The following is a 19974-nucleotide window of genomic DNA, read 5'->3' on the forward strand; positions in this document are numbered from 1 at the left end:
TGTGTGTGCAAAGTTTGGCATCGACCGGGTTAACGGTGCCGGAGATTAGCTGGTAACAGACGGACGGAAGGACACACACACACACGGACGGAGTGCAAAACATACTCTCTCCCCATGCCTTCGGCCTGGTGGAGACAACAAGGCCTGGTGGAGACAATAAGGGCTTGTCTTCTCTTGTGGAGGAAGAGGTTCCATATGGGGCTAGTCTTGTCTCCTAATCATTGCATTATAAGAGCCCGGTTTACCTTTTCACCAGTACCAAAATCATCAAAACCACACCCCCTGGATCAAGTGTTTTTCCCATTCTAAATCTCATTATATTTAGTCTTAACTTTGTTAATACGGTGACAAATGGTTCACATGTAAAGACCAATGGTAAGGCAAGTGTGTACTCTTTAAGATAATTTATTTAATATCTGTGTCGCCCAGAGCATAATGGTTGAATAATCATGCAAACAGCATATTTATTTATTTATTTTTATTTTACAAAAACATACAAGCAATGTAAATGAAAATGTAACACAATTACATTTAAATTTGTAATTCAGTTAATTCCATGTGCTGTTTGGGTTCAGTTGCTGTTGATCTGCAGTTTGGTCGGGTGCAGCGTGTTGTTGGCTTCACTGAGCTGCCGGATATCCTTCAGTAGGCCTGAAAACTGCTCCTCCTGTGTACAGAGATAACAGTAGTGGTTATTAAAGTATGATTAAGATGATCTCAATATTCAATATGTTGCATCACAATGTCTTGTGAGCTATTTCCGGCACGTGACTGTCGTACGACTAAGTATACAATTAGCATAATAGTGATGTATATTGAATAATATTGACTGTTGTTCTCTCTTACCAGTACATTCATTCGCTCAGCAGCTGCAATGGCAACACTCAGCTTTCTCTCATCCTCTTCTCTCTCCTCTTCAATCACCCCCAACCTATGAGAGACACAGAGTGATGGAGATGAGCATACCATGTCGCACCACAAACAACTGCATGCCATTTAACCACTTAACCCTGTATATTTTATTGTAAAACAAATAGTGAAAATAGCAGATCTATACACAAGGTGATGCGATGTGTTGTGGGCTTGTACAGTAGATCTGCTATTATCGCTAGTATTTAAAAATGTATGTTTGAAAAACTTTGAAAGTGGTTAATGCTGCTAATAATGTACCAGATCTTGATAATTTTAGAAGTTACCACCATCAAGTAAATGGTGAATATAATTGTGATGTGTGTTTTTCTTCAGCTCAAACTTAACAGCCTCACCTGAAGGTGGCACTGGCCAGTTGGTCCTCTCGTATAGCCAGTAGATTCCGCAGCTCGCTGACCTCCGTTTGCAGCATTGCATTCTGGTCTTGGCTCTGGGCGATGAAATCCTCCAACCGATTGGCCATCTCCAGTTCACGCTCAGTTACCTGCTCCACTCCTAGGCGAAGCTCAGATAGCTCCTGAGCGTGCTGGTAGGTGAATTTAAATGTATTATTTTTTTCGCTGTTGATACACCATTTACTGTATATTGTAGTCAATAATACAGCCCTTCTGTCAGTATAGCATGTAAAATATGTGTCTTACTGTCTCTAGTAGGTTTATCTCTTGACTTTCAGCCTTCATCTGACTTGGTTCCTTGTTGTGGATGTCTTTGATCCAAGGAACTGGTGCAGGAGGAGGCTTAGTACCAATGTTCTGAAACAAAATTAGATTGTTGTAGACAATTCCAGCAGGCCCAAATATATAATTACTGCAAGCTCCTTCAATGCAGAACAAAGTGAATATTTCTTAAGACAAAGAGCACAATATATTACAATGGCACTAAGAAGACAAGAACACGTACTCCTCTTCGCCCCCTATACATCAATAGATCAGACCAGAACACGATGGCTAATAAAGGTATCAACATGCTAGATACAGTACATTCCAGACAGTAAATCAGACCGTAACACAACAATATGTTTTTAGTGATTAAAAAATATCCCCTCACTTGTGTGAAGTGAGGGGCGCTCTTATCATCATACATCATCATACATCACATTCCGTGCTCAGCCAATCAAATCATCACAAAAGTCATTCCGGCCAATCACTTTTGGCTTATTTTTGGCACTTTCTGCCCTCACTTTTATCTTCAATATGGAGACTACTTTGCTCAGCAAATCACAAACCAATGTTTGTGTTCACACAAACCCGGAAAGCTGGGCATAGCGCCCCTCAAAAGCCTGAAGTAAAATTATGAGGTTTTGCAGGGTTTTTTTGTCAACTATTTACTCACAGGCTGTGGCAGGGAGATAAGTGGCTCTTGAGACTCATCAAGGGTGTCCGTCGAAAGATTCTCAGTGCTGATCTGCCTCTTCATTATGTGTTTGGCGTGGCTTGGTCGTCTGTGAGGAGCACTATGAGTTCTATGGACTGGCTTCCTTCGTCCTATAGTCCTATAGTATACCATATCGAAAGAACAAATTGATTACCAATTACCCACATGGCTGTCTGTCAATGAGTCTTAAACATTTTGGGACATTATTGCTTATAGTTTCACAGTACAGGGAGGAGAGACATGAAGGGCATGTGTGTGCTGCTATGTACTATACCAGGGGTTCCCAAACTTTTCAGGTCATGTCGAGACCCAAAAGAGAGAGTTTGTCCGGTACGGGACCCAAACTAGTGGGTGCACAGAGCTGGTAGATCAGCTATTTTCACTACTTCTTAATTATTATAATTTTTATTTACTTTACTTTACTGTGTGAAACGGTGTACTAACTATACTTTATACTATATTCATTAAACATTATAATTAGTAAATACAGAACACGTAAACCAATCAGAAATCATACCCGTCACTTAGGCCTTTGGAATCTATGGGAAGCTTCTGGAGCGAACATTGGAGGGGACTGTACTTGTTCAGGTCTCGAGGAGGGACGTATATCGGTTTGCTTTGTCCTATGTTGCTGCATTAAAATAAAGGATGATTTTCAATATAGAGGAAAAACAATAAGACACATCACACTGCACTGAATGACAAGCCTCCAGACTCGGAACTCACATGTTAACGCTGATCCGTGTAGCATTAGGCCCCAGCGACTCTGTTATCTGGTTGAGAATGGAAGGCAGTGGATGCAGTATGTCTACTGTGTCCTGAGAAAGGGACAAGCTGCATGTTAGGTCAGTTACCAGGATGTCCAAAACATTTCCCGGCCAAGGACCCCCAAATAGCCATTTCCTCGTGATGCAAAATTGCTAAAAAAATTTAAAACAAAAATAGATAACCTTGTGTAGATCTGCTACTGTATAGCTGTATTCTAATTTTAAAATTAAAGTGGCACAATAAATATAAATATATTACACACACACACACACACACACACACACACACACACACACACACACACACACACACACACACACACACACACACACACACACACACACACACACACACACACACACACACACACACACACACACACACACACACACACACTTGTTTACAATTTACAATTGGCCACCTTGGCGCCCCCTGGCGGCCTTAACTATGAAAATGAGAGTCAGGTCTCTGACCACAAACCAAACTTGAGCTCAGGTCAGGACCGTCAGGTTGTCTCTTTCTTCCAGGAAATAAAACGTCTGGGTTTCCGAGGCTAAGTTGTCTCCTACCTGCTCCCTCTGGGATATGATGTCTACCAGCAGGCTGTGAAGCACGGCCAAGCGCCGAGGCAGGTCAACGTAGCCGTCAAACGAGCTCATGGGGACCTCATTGTCTGGGTTTGACACGCTCTGTAGAAAGGCCCTCATCCCCTCCCAGTGCTGTTGCAAGAAGTCATTCATAAAGAGCATATACTCTTCCTTTTCTCCAAACCTGTGTTAACGGAAGGAATTTCCTCAAGTTTATTTAATTACCTGGACACAAATAACATATCAAAAATAGCCTATCTACATGCTCACAGCGGGTGGCATTGTGTCACTGTGAGCTTGGATATTGGCTATTGTCGCTATTTAATTTTGTTGTTGTTGCTTTAACAACTTTACTTTAATTTACAAAAATATATATGCAAAGGCTAAAATGCAATTTAGATTGCATTTCATGTAAACAGATGCCATGTCATTTGTAGACCTGGCATATCCTACAGTGTGTATAGTTTCAATGTACTTACTGTAAAACGCTCTGAATTAAGAGTGTCTGCTAATGCCTACAATGTAAATTGTCTATTTCAGGACTGGAACTTTTTGTCCAGCATTCCAGTGCAGCAGAAGTTTAACTCATCTTATCTCATCTCATCTCATATCATATCTCATTCTCAAATCACAAAAGTTAATATACTAGAAATAAAGAGTCACTCACAGGGTGAAGTTGGCCAGGTTTTGAATGACCTTAGCAGTCAGAGTGAGGGTACGGAGTGTGGCCGGCTCAGGGTAGGGCTGTATCAAACCAAACAGGGATGGACTAAGGACTGCAGGACATAAGAAGCGAAGGAACAGTGAGGAAGAAATAAGACGATGGCCAATCTCTGGTCTGTCCTGGTCCTCACACAGCTCCACCCAGCTGGAGAAGATCCGGTTCAGCTCTTCTGGAAATGATCTGAAGACAAGAGTTGTTTCCAGAAAATAGAGATTTTCAGCATCATTTTGTAGCAACTCATATCTTCTAACTTGTGAGCTCCCTTATCTCACCCTTGCATCTCAGTAATCTTTTGCACCACTTCCTGACAGCTTTCTGTCAAATGCTTTTGGTTGTTTGACAAGTCGGAGGCCGGACATTTACGAGGGTCAACCTCGCAGCTCTCTACTGATGCATACAGACGGGTGATGAAGTCACCTGCAGTGACAGAAAAGATGTTTGATCAGAACCCAAGCTGACATTAGCCAAACGATATACAAACTGGACAATTGAACAACAATAACAACTCAATACTGTGATTCCAGAATATCATATGGTGCACAATGACTATAGGAAAGTATTTTTGAAATATATGCTGTTTCACAAGCTAGTGTGCAACTTAACTGAGTGGAATTACACTTTAACTTTATTCTTTTATCTCTTTTTTATGCTTTTTTGTGTTAATGCTTTTGATTTGCATTTATGTATGGAAAGTTCTTTTAAAAAAGAGTATGTGTCACTAGGTTTACATACCAAGTGTGCCAATGAGATACTTCTGCCCAACCAACTTCATATATTCGTCTATGGCTTTGGTTGCAAGTGTGTTCTCTCTGAAGATCAGGGCCTCTTTCTCTCCAAGCCGCTGCACCTCTGCACGGCCCAAAGCAATGAGGAACTCCTGAAGCACACAGAGCAATAATACAACTTCCCATTTCCCATTGTGGGCTCAGTAAATGATAATACTACAAGTACTTAATACCACATTTTTTACTCTACTAATAATGATCATTAATGAATTGTGTGAGTGGTTCTTAATGAGTGGCCAGCAAAAACAATATGTATATGCTATCCAGTATACATTGTATGGCAGTTCATATTTGTGGCTCCTGTTTATCTACTCACCTTGGCTTTACCAATGCTTTGCAGCACATGGACCAGTGCCCCTGCCAGCTCTTCTTTCACTTTAACGTTGAGCAGTGGCTCCAGGTTCTTGCACATTTCCTCATAGTCTACAGTCACATATTCTGCAAACTCTTTGTACTTCTCGATGGGCAGAACCTGCAGATTCTGAAAACGAGCCTTGATGCGGAGCGAAGCCTGTGGCCCCAGCAATTCCTTGGTCCCCCCACTGCCAGACGCCTTGTATGGGATGATGGGATGCCATTTCTCCTGATAGGCTCTGCCACGGATGTCACCTAACGGTATGGTCACGCTGCCCAGCGGGTGCAGGCTGGTTTCATCCCGGGAATGGCGCTTCTTCTTGGGATCTTCATCGCGGAAAAGGTGCAGGGTTATTTGGGAGACTGAGGGAAGGTTGTCTAGTTCAAATAATTCCCCCCAGAATAACTGGCAGCCTCCAACCACTCCACCGCTGCCTCCCTGGCCTCCTGTGGCCCCGGTAGAGCCTTCCCTTGCCAAGCTAGGATGGTTTGGAGATTTGCCGACTGCTCGACTGCTCGTTCGGGCGAACAGGGTCCCATCCAGATGGAGCTCGCAGTAGTAACGCCGCTTGGGGAGCAGATCCTTGGCTTCATTCACCCACAGACTGAGAGAGTTTTCTGTGCGCTCAATGTTGTCCTAAGAATGAGGAGACAGAGTGAGATTCCATTGCATTGAGATTTTAAGTAAAAAACTCATCAGTACTATTAACCAGTAAGACGCCCTGAGGGCGAGAAGCACGGTCGCACTGAAACAACAGGTCTCGGAATGCCCATATATGGAACCTTTTTATTTATTTTTACGTTTTCGGCTGTGTAGGGCGTAAAATGTGTGCTAATTAGTAAGGCCAGTTAGGGCCTATTGTGTTTTCACCAGCTGCCGGGCACTAATAACTTTGGGGCGGGCCTGTCTAGGGTATGAATCGACCTACAGTCGCAATAAGTGTCTTTATAATGTGTGAAAAGGTGTTGTATACTCATGTGTTTATTAATCAGCATTTTGCGTTGTGTGTAGTGTAGTCTTTCTTTGTGGAACTTTAACTCACTTTATTGGGCTGGGCAGCCCGCCTCAAGTCCTCAATCCACCGGTCACGCTCAGCGGCTGAGGTACAGCCAAAGCAATGGCTGTTTTCAGAGTTTATCACCTAGGAAAGTTGAATGGAAGCCAAGAACATTAGTTAAAGTTAGTGAGATTCCAAATGTGTTTCTGAGACTATGAAGGCATGCAAATATTGAAGATCAGGTCTACCTCAAAGCAGTATTTCTCCCCTAGAATAGAACTGTGGACCGGCCTGATGACAGTGCTGGTGTCTGCACTTAGATCTAAATTCCCGGCTGCGTTCACTGGAATGGACACTGACTCCCGGGAACCATAGATTCTAAGGTAGAAATATAAAGAAAATAAATATATATTAAATTCTTAAATAGGTTCCATTAATAATGCTTCTGCACTGCTCATAAAGTAGTACACACACTGCCTTACCTGCTGCCTTTGCTCAGTCCAATGGTGTTTAATTGGGTGGTGCTGTTCCTCTTTGTTCGACCTTCGAGGCGTCTCTTGATCAGAGCCTTTCGGTATAGAATAGATACCGGTAGAAAAGAAGTTTGATAAAAAATAGTGGAAGCCGAAATCAGTTTGTTTATTGTTGATAGATTGTCGCGGCATGATAGCATCCAAAGCCTAATTGCATAAAATCTTTACAAAACCTTTAAAAGATAACTAACAGGATAGAAATTAAGTTATTTGAATTAAAGCATGAAGTGTAAAACTCTGAATCACACCTACAGGAAGCAGCATGTAAGGGTTTCATATTTCTGCTGTGTACAGTAAATACTCACTCTCACTCCTCCATCTTGATTTTTTAATCGAGGCGCACCTGCCTGTCCCATGTGGTCTGGGCTACATTCTAAAAGTCGGAGGAGAAACGCACACTTTAGAGACAAAGAAGCATGTGACTTATATAGTAGGCGTTCTGCTGGACTTTTCATTCATTGTCCAAGTTCTACATTTGGAGCTAGACCAGAAATTAGTTCGTTATCAATGTCATCTACTCCATGTTGTGCATATGTTTTCCTGTTTACATAACAACAACCACCGAGGGAGGTTACAAGAAACATCAGAGGAAATGAAATCACTCTCCCTCCAGCCAGCCAACGGTTTATGCTGCTTTTCCCTTGATGAATGACAGTTGCTTCACAAGTGAGCATGGCTGTAATATTACTGATACCTAGTAGTCAATTCTCTCTGGCAGGGATGGACACAGTATTTCTGATGCTTGTATTTGATATACAATTGTTTTTTATTTGATGATGTAGGAAAAATACTTAAATTAAGAGACAATCCTTTTATTAAGAAGAGACTTCTTTCTGTGTCATATTTGGCAAAAAAAAATTGTGTTTCAGACCTTAATTGTTCAAATACAAATAAAGAGAGCAGACTGGAAGTCTGGATTGAAAAAGAAAAAAGTTATTATTCTAACATTGCCTGCTTATGCTTACCCTTAAAATCTGTGGTCCTCAAATGAGTCAATAGATACTGCCTGAATATTCTCTCAATATCCAAATCAAATGGGATGTGGGTTTTAGCTGCTAATCTTTTGCAAATGATTCTTCTTTGTACAGAAACGTTTCTTGTATGCCATATTTAAAACACTTCTGAGCAGAGCAGATCTGGACCAAAATGTATTTTGTAAATAATTACTACTGCAATTTAATTTCACTGGGTGGATTGTGTTGCACCAATGTAGTAGTTAGAGTTACCTACAGAAAGGTATGCTGAAATGACCTTTAAATACACTATAGTGTCTTTGGAACAAATGGATCTTCCCAAGAAAGACATGGCATGAATTATTAGCAAAAGTAGGATGACCCCCAGATGTTGACCTTGAAATATTAACAATAGGCTACATTTGGTCTGATTGGATTCTTTGTCGTTAGGCTACATATGGAAGATAACATGATATTTGGACACAAAGTAACACATAGGCCTAATAACAATAATTTTCCATAATTTATACATTTATAATTTTTCCTCGAGTCTTACCCAGAGTGCCACCACATACAATCCAGCGCCTAAAGCCCATCATTTAGTGTAGAAGTCTGTGGAAACCGTCATTCAAATCAAACCTTTTAGCATGGCCATCTCCTGCTGATAGACTGGAGCCCCCCCCCCACCAACCAAAACCAATGTAGAACCAACTTCAACTTCAGTGCTTTTCCTACCAGTGCTGTAGCTACTATGAATGTGGTGCACAGTACACACGTCAGTCTTAACAGTACGACCCGGCCATGATGTTATCGTCCACAGGATTGAGAGGAAGCAATTTAACAGCCACCAGCACGCATAAACAGTCTGGGGATGTCGACAATCATAATTAAAAGTATTACTTGAGACTGTCAGTAGTTATAACACTGCTTATTCATCCTCAATATTTTTATCTCATTAAGGTGTGTGTGTGTGTGTGTGTGTGTGTGTGTGTGTGTGTGTGTGTGTGTGTGTGTGTGTGTGTACTGACCTTCATGCAGGTTCTGCATGCTAAGGCTTGACAAGCAGCTGCTGACTCTGTTGCGTGTCCACATCACTGGCTGAAAGAGACACGTTCTGTAATTTTGTTCTTCTATCAAATCCGGTATGTGTATTGTTTTCAGTTTTTGTGCTCAATTAATTGATAGGGAGAATTGGATTTGATTTGTACAGTTTATTTAAGGCGGTCAAAAGTTATATTTTTAGTTTTAATGTTTCAGTCCCAATTTTCTTGTTCTTTTGTTGCATGTATTATTTGGATAAAATTGTTATCCTGGCCTTAAAAAATATATTTTTTACTAAAGTCTTTCACCATCAAAAATATCAATGACTTGGAAGAGGTAGTTTATATCTGTACTTACCTCCTCCTCTGGGGAGATCATGATCTGTCCATCTTCCAGGATACAGTTACTGATGTCCCACAGGGGAACTTCTTGGGGCGGGGCCCATTGCAGCCTGGGTAGTTCAGTAGCTGCCGGTGTTGCATTTTCACCCACATCGGGACACCCGTTATGTACAGTATATATAAATGGGAGAGAGAGAGAGAGAGAGAGAGAGAGAGAGAGAGAATGTCATATTCCCGATGTATGGACTATAGTATACTATAGTAATCTTTCAGAATAAAGGCGCTAGAGTGCCCAGCAGATGGGCAGATTTTACTCTGAAAAGCCCCGCCTTCCATTACCCCCCCAAACCCGGGAGGTATAATGTTCCATTACTACCTCGCGCTACCTCATCTGAACACACGGAAGCGTTAAGGTCCCTGCACACTGGACACGCTTTCGGATTTTTAGCTGCGTTTTGCGTCGGTTTTCCGAAAAACGCGACAGAACATTGCCGTTCTGATCAAAACCATGGAGAGCGACGTAGATTCAGAGATAATAGACAGTTTTGTCGGGCCGTAAACAAGGAAGTGAGCGGCTGCGCACGCGCATGCGCACACCATGTCAGAGAGCGCTGCACAAGGCGTTGCCTATAGCAACGGCCCTGTCAAAAAATATATTTTAGTGATATGGTTTTATATCATTAAAAAAAGACGTCCCCAGACGTCATGGGCCTCCTACGGGTGTAATTATGAAGACGTCTGGAGACGTCTGGGGCACAAAACCTGTTAAGGGAATAAATCTCTGACCTCACAACTCCATTGGATTACAATTATTTCTGAAATTATTCAGTAGATCATGAAATCTCTTATTTCACCATGATTCAATTCAGTTATATATTTTTGTATACAATTCATCCATTTGAATACAGATTATTATATATATGCACGCACGCACGCACGCACGCACGCACGCACGCACGCACGCACGCACGCACGCACACACGCGCACACACACACACACACACACACACACATTGAATTTTACACGAGAAACTGATTTACTAGTAGTCACTACAGTACTCACTAGTCAGTATTGAATAGTCGTGGAATATAGACAATGCAAATGTTCTCCCGAGCTTCAAGTTCTCAGCACATTTATTTTCTAAGTATGATTATATCATTTTAAGCAATAATCATTCAATCAAAATCGATGCTGTTGAATTGCCACCTTGCATCATGATACATCAATGCGCTCTACGCCCCTCCAATGTCTGGCTTTTGAAATTACATTATGGCGGCCAAGTCTATGGACTGTTAATGTTTGTTTACAGCAGTACACCTCATGCAATGTCACGTGAGTACATATAAATAGTAAATACATATTGCGCCCCTCACTTCACACAAGTGTGATTTTTCCACCCCTATTCCATATCCATAACTATTCAGGGAATCACTCTTTTACCTAAAGAGTGATTAACTTAACCTTAACATAACCAGTCTAACCCGAACTGGAATCAATTCAATTTGGGGACACCAAAAACGCATCTCATACACAAATTCACAATGCAATGGTATATAACTTCCTCTTATCTCTACCCAGTTTCCCAAGGTATGTTACTCACACCATGACAAAGGATGTTAGAAGTATTTACTCCTGCAAAACACAGAACAAATAGGGTTTCTTTTTTTTTTCAGAAGCTCGGATAAATGGTGGGTTTACACTACAGGAAGACAATTACAGTATGTGCGCATGCTGACCCATGTTTGTTTTTCATTTCTTGTAATGATGGCACTTATCTCGCACAGTTTGGCCACTCCCATTTTGAAGCTGTTCTGATGTTTATCTTCCTCTTCTCCCCTCATAACACACCAGAATGAACTGCACACGCTGCATATCGTTTTATAAAGATGCTGTTATCAGTTGGTCTCTATGTCCGATTGTCCGCCCATCATTTTGGTCCCAGATAAACATACTTCGGAACCTATAGCTAAATTTTCATGGACTTTACTTCATAATGCTCAAGGATGAACCCTAATGATTTTGGTGACCCCTGTGTGGCCTTTCCTCTAGCTGAAGTCACCCTTACATAATTGGTAGATTGCCATGCAACTTGCTGGGTGAAATCATGCCCTGTGAAGGAAGAACAACAACTATTTGAGTGACCCCATGACCTCTCCCCTAGAGCTCACCAGGGCAAAATGTAAAGTGTCACACAAAATATCTCATAATCTAAAAAAAAGGCAGACTGCTGGATGAAACCGATGATACATTATATTTTCCTCTAGCATCCCGGGCACTGGTCACAAGTTATGCCCATTTGAAATGTTAGACACTGCTGTAATACTGATGTATCAATTGCCCCATATGTGTGCAATTTAGTTTTTGGCCAGGGACCCCAGGGGCTCTATTCTGATGGCAGACTCCTGGCCAGTGTTTGTGCCAAGTTAGGTACAGATCGGATCAACGGTGCACCTTGCAAGTTTAGTTTAGTTTTTGTTTAGTTTTTTTTAGTTTTTTTATAGTTTAGTTTAGTTTATTTGATCATCTTCACAGTAACAATACAACTTATTTGTTAACACACGGTTACAATAACAAAAAGGAACTGGAGGTGATCAAAAGGAATAGGCTGAAGCTGAAAGCTTATAAATGCCTATCCTACAAGCAACAAAATAAAGAATCCTCACGTGTTTACAGCAATTGAAGGAATTACAATAAACAATCCAAACAATTTAATACCATCGTCAAGAAGATTCACAAACAATTGACGAGAACCAACACCATACCCCACCCAGTGTCTAAGTCTGCGTGTAATGTTTGTAACGTCCACCTTTGGTCCGTCCACCCACCCTATAGGCAATTTTAATATAGGATTATTCTTGTTTTTGAGGGGCGCTAGACCCTCCATGCATGGCTTTTGAAGATTACGTCATATGGCAGCCAAGTCTATGGACTTTAATATTTTTTTAAGGCACTAAATTACGATGTAAGACGTCATGTAGCCGATACCGTGGGCACTTCACACAAGTGTTTTATCAGCATTATGTTGCATCTCACATTTTTAAACACACTGCATGTTTTATATTTTTGGTCTTTAAATGTCAGACACAATTTGGTCTTTTTCTCTTAGGTTTTTTCTTATACGGGATCTGCCCACTACACATACTGCAATAATGGTAGCTCACAAAAACCCATCTTACACCACATGAGGAGACCATTTTACTGACTGAAAGCATGTGGTAATGTGTACGTGCATTTCATAAATGGCAGTGCATTTCAGTCTTCTTCGTCATGCTAAATGGGGAATCAAGCCACATTGGAAACATTAGGTTTACTAATGTGTATGAGATTAAATTTCACTTTCAGAGTAGAATGAAATGAATGATGTTTTGACAGTGTTTTTACACTTTCTGCTATACATGAGAATTCATAGTAAACATAGTGAACCCCTTTTGGTGTTTTAACCCTTCTGGACGGGAACCCCTTTTGGGGTTCTTGTTGCTATGTACAGTATATCGCAGCATTATCATTTTCTTTTCTTTTTAAATAAATATTTTGAATTTTCTGAAAACTTAGGTCAGGATTTAGAATGCGTTTTTAGAATCAACCTCAGTCCTAAATGGGTTTTGTTGGTAAAGTTGAAGGATATCAAATGTATCAAATGATAAACTTGGCAGACAACGTGACTGAATGCATGCTAGCACCTCACCTGACAGCAGCATGGAGCTACTGTTTTGACTCTGCAGCTTGGGCCTCTTGAACTTCTGGGACACGGTCTTCAGATACTTCCTAAAGAGCGCCCCGCCACCAGCTCTATGTGGAACATCGGTAGACGAGATTCCCAAAGCATCCGCTGAGGATGGAGCCGAGTTTTCCAAGTTGACAGAGTTGAAACGGGTGGCAAAAAGTGATCCAACAGGCTCAGAATGGGTTCTTCTGAAGGGGTTTTTTCGTGTTGCTTGCTTTGGTGCATCTCCACCTTTTCCAATGGCTGAAGACTTGTCTCCAGGATCCTCACTTAGGGCCTTGCGCCAGCTTTGCATCTTGCTCCATTTCATGGTGGAACTCTTCTCAGCCTTCTCCATCGTTGATGTTGTTATAACTTCCTCTGCATCGCCTTTCACTTCATCAGTGGTTCCCTTGGATCCAGTGTGCCACTTGTATGTGTTCAGGGGATCAGTGTCCTCAGATGCTGGGCCCACTTCTGCTGGTGGTTCATTCTCCTTTTCCGATGGCTCCATTTCCCTCGCTGGTTGTTGAGGTGTGTGTTCCGAATCTTTCTCTTCAGTGCCCATTAATAATTTCACTCCGCTTGCCAAAGATATTAGGTATCAAACTATTTTGTATTAATTTGTGCATACACAGTACCTTCATAGAAGAACTCAGTTAGTATTCATCTCCTGTTTTTGTCTGTCAATAAATCCCTCTGTGAGGCAACTGGGTGAAAAGAACGTGGGTTGTATCTCGATTCTTCTCTCTCGTTTCCTGTCTTGCAAAATGCGGTGAAAGCATAAGGCTGACTGCTCTGTATTTGGTTTGCTGCGTTGTAACACTCATGCAGCACTATCATCTTTCATTGTATGAATGCTTCCTCAAACGGTAACCATATATGTTGCACTTCATCCTCTCTTTTCTCTCTCTTTCTGTTTTAACCTACAACTCCTCACTTCTGTTTCTTCCCACATTTTATCACATTTCTCTCACTGTTCTGTGTCCTTGCTCTTAGTGATATATTAAAGTATTATCCAGTAAACCCTGTTTCTTTGGTAGGCTATGGTGTTGCATACCTCTATTAAGAGGTATCAGTCACATGGAGTTCTTCTCTCAGCTGCATTTAAACAATTTGATTTATAAGGAAGACTAGGGGTATGACAAACAAAATAATGTCTGCACACTGGTTAGCTGGGTGTACTATGTACTTTGTAACGGTTCAGTTTCCTGTCAGAACAGTATACTTCACTTCCTGTTGTGCCAGGCTTTCAGAAGGTATGAAACCACTTCCTGTACTGATGTTGTTCATTGCTTCAACAAACCTGCTATACACTCTATAGAACGTTGCCTGCCTAAACGCTTATAACCAATAGTTACTGGACAACATTCATTTTTAACAGACTATTCCGTTTTTAAGAGACTAGTCAATATTAGGTGACAGTTTGGATGTAGGTTATTTTTTTCCTTCTTGGATTCTTGACAGCTATGTCATTGTTGCCCTCTTACAGAGATTACAACTTTTCTAATTATTATCTAATGTCAAATATAATCTCACTTAAATTCAATTTGACACTTTGCTATTACCTGTAGTTTAAACTACAAATTAGTTTTGCATCACTTTGTAGCTCAACAAAATATAATTTAGAAGGCGAAGTTGTAGTTGCTCAGATGGTAGGCCTATTACCATGACTGATCTCTATCGTCAAAATGTATGTATTTGTTTTTACGTCCAGATATCCCGTCCAGGACAGGCTTCAGACTCGCCTCCTCAGGAGACTTGGCTCATATCTGAACCCATTTGGTTTGGCGTTAGGAACCTGTTGCATTGCTTTACTATGTGGTCTGTGTGGCCTACAACACACATAGGGAAAGGTACAATTCTGTTCACAAAATTGGAACCAGGAAATGTAAATAATGCCGTTAATATGACTGTGTGAGGTTTGCTCCTTTTTTATGGGTGTACAGACGTTTAGCATACAACAAATTTTCACACTGTATTATGTAGTTTTGATTTGCTACCTAGTAAGTTGTTGTAATGACAACTATTACCCAATAGAAGGCGCCATAGACTGTAATGTAAAAGGGTTACAGTTACAGCATTGTGCAAACCTGTGATCTACTGGGTAAACCTTTGCCTTCAATTACCATATTTCCTCAAATGTTGACTTTGAGAAACAAGTTCTCATAAGAGTAATTTAATTTCTAAGAAAAGTATAATTCTCTTGCAAAGTGGTATGAAATCTCTGCAGATATTTGTGCTTCAATGTGCACAAAAACTGTGTGTGTGTGTGTGTGTGTGTGTGTGTGTGCGTGCTTGTGCGCGTACGTGCGTAGGCTATATGAAGGCAGGGTAAACCAGTGGTTCTCAAAGTGAGGTCTGGGTCCTTGAGTCTGACCTTCTAGCATGTTGATCTGACAAGTAGCCATTTTAACTTGTGTTTTGTAATAATAATAACTAGAACTGCACTATGTCGAGTGCCTACTTGCTTGTTGCACACAAGTAGGCCATAAATGGCCTACTAGTGCGCAAGCAGAGCGTGCAAGTGCTGTCGACCGCTACAAACTGTCAAATCTCAGCTTCTCTTTGAAAGAACGATTGAAATATTGAATTATTAGGTTTAGCTATTTGCTACGTACCTACTTTTTGCACGTATGTTACGTTTCCTTCATAAATCTAGGGGTACTTAAAGGACGCAACAAGGCTGGCAAGGGAATTTGTGTTTATTTACACCATTTCAATAAGGCTTTATAATAGACAGAGGGTATATATATACAATTAATACAATGGTATATCATGAATATATATATAGGTCATATATATATATATATATATCCTCCTGTCTAGACAACCTGTAAGCGACTAATAACGGTAGTTTCTGGGTTTCCAACCAACTTAAAGTTTGGGCTGAGCCCTCCCGAGCTGAGCCCGGTTACAAGATCAACTTAAAGATTATTTACTTATATATAATGAAAACAAAAAGAAGGCTGTATGGGGCAACTCAGGGAAAACAACAAAACAGACTAAACCTATCCTAATGGCAACAGAACCCTCTAGCTAATCCTAACCATCAACAGAAAAAGAAAGGTTACAAATTATCAACCCATCTACACTCTCTACTCTTTCTAGTCCCAACCAAAATACAAACTGTTTACAAAAATCAAGCTCCCACACTCCCGATTATTACAACACAGTATAACTTCTTATAACGGTACCAGGTAATCACGGTAATCACGCAGTGCGCTCCACACTGGAGTCCCTCGTGAATGTTAGACTCTTTACACGCTCCCTGGACAAGGTGCTCTCAGTATGTCAGACTGTCACAGTGCCAACGAGCTGGCATCACAGCTGCTCTTAAGTAGTCTTCCTCTGGCTGGCCTTCTGATGATGATAGGCTCCCGTTGACGAGGTGGGCAGGTGGAAGGTAAGTCTCCGCCTCCGAGCACCAGCCAGACCTGTGACTGAGAACTGCAATCAGCACTCCATACTATGCAACAGCATATGACCGACAACTCCATCCATACTATAATATATATATGTATAAATATAATCGCCGTATAACATAATATTTATATATATATATAAATACCCCTTGTATAATATACAATATATAGAAATATAGTCACGGTCTCATATATAATACATATAAATATACAATCCTCGAGTATGTAACAACGTAAATAAGTAGTATTATGAAGTAGTGTAGAACTTTCTATCTATAAAAAAAAATACAGTTCTATCGATTTAGAACTGTCCTGGATCTCTTTTTAGTTTCTCAAAGAAACATAAATCATAACATGATTTGAAAAAAAAGGTATATAAACTGAAATAAAATATGTTATCACCTATAGTCCTATACAGTATAATTAATTCATAATTAAATGTACTTAATCTTGGACTGTAGTGATATTAATACTAAATCATGGTCAGAGTAATAGGTGTCTCTAATTTCTGTAATAATATTTTCACATTTACTAAAATATACATGATCTAAAATACTTCCGTAATCTGTAGTTGGATTTATGATCAATTGTTTAAAGCCTAATCTGGACATGAAGGTCTTTATACTTCCATCTTTCTCGCTATACAGGTCATCATTTAAATCTCCTAGTATCATAATAGAAGAAGTAATAGAGGGTAGATACTTTATCAAGTTTTCGAGAAATGTCTTTAATTTCAAAAGGTCAGTTTTAGGTGATCTGTACATAAAACAAAAAACAACAACAACATGATTAGAATACTTGGTTATCTACAACATGATTAGAGAAAAGAAGAGATGATACAAAGAAATATAATTATAATAATATGGTCAATTAAGTGGGTCCTAAACTTATGTTTGAAATTATTTAATGAAGTAGAATTAGATGAGATTGCTGTATACAGTAGGTGTTCCATAGCTGGCCCCCCCTGTATCTGATGGAGAACTGACACAGACCAGTACGGAACTTTGGGAGATGTAAATGATTTGCCTGTCTCGTATTGAAGTGGTGCACATCTCTGTTGAACTGGAAAAAGTCTTTAAATGACAAAGGAGATGAAACTGGCTGGTTTCAGTATGAATTGGGTATAACTCGACAGACTGCTTTAACCATTATTCCTGGATCATCTCTCAGCTCCTCTCCGTTCTATTCTTCTGAGTTGATCTCAGTTCTCTGTTCACTCCTTTGTTGTCCCCTCTATGTACGAAGCAGGCGTTGCGTGACATTAAGGGTTGCCCACCTGCCCCTGGCAGGTAAATAAAACTTTCAGACAGGTGGAGTCTGCTTTCAGGTTGCCTGACCGGGCAAGTACTTGTTTGAGAGGGGATGCATATATGCATACGTGTTCTACTCTTTCTAATATCTTGATTTCATTTTGAATTATTTTAATGGAAATATCTTCTTTTATAACAAACATCACTCCCCCACCTGTATTATATTCTCTGTCATTCCTGAATGTATTGTAATTCATGTTCATTTTTCCTAATTTAAAAGTAAGGTTATTATGTTTCTTTAAGTGTGTTTCAGTAAAAGCTATTAGATCCAACATTTCAAGTTGGGAATCTGAGTTCTTCTAAATGTGCTAAATAACCTCTGACGTTCAACAATCCAATTTTTAATGAATTAATGGTAATTGAAGTATCTTCCGTATAGCCGTTTTTTGGTGATTGAGGTAATATTATCATTTCTATCTCTACATTCTTATCCACCTTGATCTTTTTAGGATTGAAGTCAAGTATATATAGATCTCTTATCCTTTTCACTCTACTGAATGCTACATAGGCTTGTCCTGGGTTAAAATGTGAGCCCTTCATAGATACGACAATTTCTTGTATAGTTAAACCTTTAACCTTATGAATAGTTAATCCCCAAGCTAATGTCAATGGGAATTGAAACCTATTTGTTGATCCTGTTCTTCTGCCTAGTGCCTCCATGGTAAATTATGGTTTCGTGTCTATAGATTGGAACTGCTTCGGGGTAATGTGTTTTGTAGTTACTATTAGACTTTGCATTAAGACCAACATCTTTGTCTTGGAATGTAACGAGTATTACTGTAACATAGTCACTGTTGTTCCGAAAGTCAATATACTCAACAGAGCCTCTGATACCGTTGACTAATCCATCAGATTAGTCAACTGACGTCAGGGTATAACTGGTATAACTAGCTCTCAATGATGACGTAATAAAGATGTGGATTAAAGGACCCAATGCCAGGGTGTCGTCAGGGTATAACTGGTATAGCTAGCTCTCAATGATAACTAGCCAATGCCAGAATGTAATTGGTTTTCGATGGTGACGTAATGACGATATGTTTTAGTGTCGGGAGGATTAGAGGTAATGTTCCTATGTATATGTAATTTGTAAATTGATTAGCGGTATACTGTGGTTACTCTTGATGCGTATGCACCGTCCCAGCAAATTACGTCAGGGTATACTGTAACTGGTATAGGTAGCTCTCAATGATCACTAGCTCTCAATGATGACGTAATAAAGATCCCTGCTTTATTGTTTCATTGTTATGTTTTGCTTTTAATGTTGTTAAATCGGTAACTCCGATGTCTGTGAAAGGTGCTCTATAAATAAAATGTACTTACTATATATCCAGCATGATGCTCTGACAAGTAGGCCTAATAATTTTGGTAACAATTAAGATAGTGGACGATTGAGCATCAAAACGTGTGTGTGTGTGTGTGTTACATTTTCCATTGAGTGATGTCCCTATAGTGCCCACCTATCCTGTATCCATCATTTTGACTTTGTAATCATAATAATATTATAATTAATCTGTTTCTGAGATGTGATATGATGCCCGTGATAACATGTTTTTCTTCAGAATGGGCTGCAATTGTAATAAAGTATTAAAGAATGGATATACTCAAGTTAAGTAATGTACCTCAGTGTGTACTAAACTACAGTACAGTACAGTACAGTACAGTACAGTACAGTACAGTACAGTACAGTACAGTACAGTACAGTACAGTACAGTACAGTAGTACTAGGCTACGTTAGTTTCCACGACCACCACTGAATCCTAATGTTATTTGGTGTCAAATGGTTCGACCCCTACACGTGAAAAGTTTAAAACACAAGTGGCAGACAGTGGCATATTTTAAAGATGGGGTGGCGTGATTTTCGTGGCGTGATCAGGTCATTATTATTAGCCTATTTAAAAAAAAGTGTACAGTATTTGTTAAAATGTCATTTTATGTGGGCACCCCATCAGTTAATTGGTTGTCAGGCCGCTGGTTTAAGCTATTAAGTAAACCAGAGCGATGGGTTGAAGCAGCCGCGACTGTTTAATTACAGCCTGAGCGGCTGAGCCTGTCAGTCCCTCCGATCTATGGGATTTATTTACCAAAATTAAAAAATGAATGGGGAGGAGCAAAGTTATGACCACCATCATCACCACGGCAGGAGAGAT

At 40.1% G+C, this 19974-nt stretch overlaps 1 protein-coding gene across 2 annotated transcripts; it reads right to left on the minus strand.

Annotated features, from left to right (window-relative positions):
- Window positions 1-515: 515 nt before the first annotated feature.
- Window positions 516-13776, minus strand: rasal3 (RAS protein activator like 3). Of its 2 annotated transcripts, XM_079499318.1 has the most exons (19): window positions 13075-13776; window positions 9405-9514; window positions 9035-9104; window positions 7359-7426; window positions 7003-7088; window positions 6769-6898; window positions 6566-6664; window positions 5485-6159; window positions 5116-5260; window positions 4656-4800; window positions 4327-4563; window positions 3642-3843; window positions 3031-3122; window positions 2822-2935; window positions 2263-2422; window positions 1572-1682; window positions 1266-1456; window positions 847-931; window positions 516-667 (listed from the first exon to the last, which is right to left on the minus strand). In XM_079499318.1, exons 1-19 carry the CDS (start codon window positions 13658-13660, stop codon window positions 572-574), a joined length of 3402 nt encoding a protein of 1133 aa, XP_079355444.1. In that variant the 5' UTR covers window positions 13661-13776; the 3' UTR covers window positions 516-571. The 2 variants fall into 2 exon arrangements, with proteins under 2 accessions (XP_079355444.1, XP_079355445.1); XM_079499319.1 differs by lacking the exons at window positions 9035-9104; window positions 9405-9514; window positions 13075-13776 and adding an exon at window positions 8563-8755.
- Window positions 13777-19974: the final 6198 nt, after the last annotated feature.

Source organism: Electrona antarctica (assembly GCF_951216825.1).
Source record: "Electrona antarctica genome assembly, chromosome: 4".
Lineage (NCBI taxonomy): Eukaryota > Metazoa > Chordata > Actinopteri > Myctophiformes > Myctophidae > Electrona > Electrona antarctica.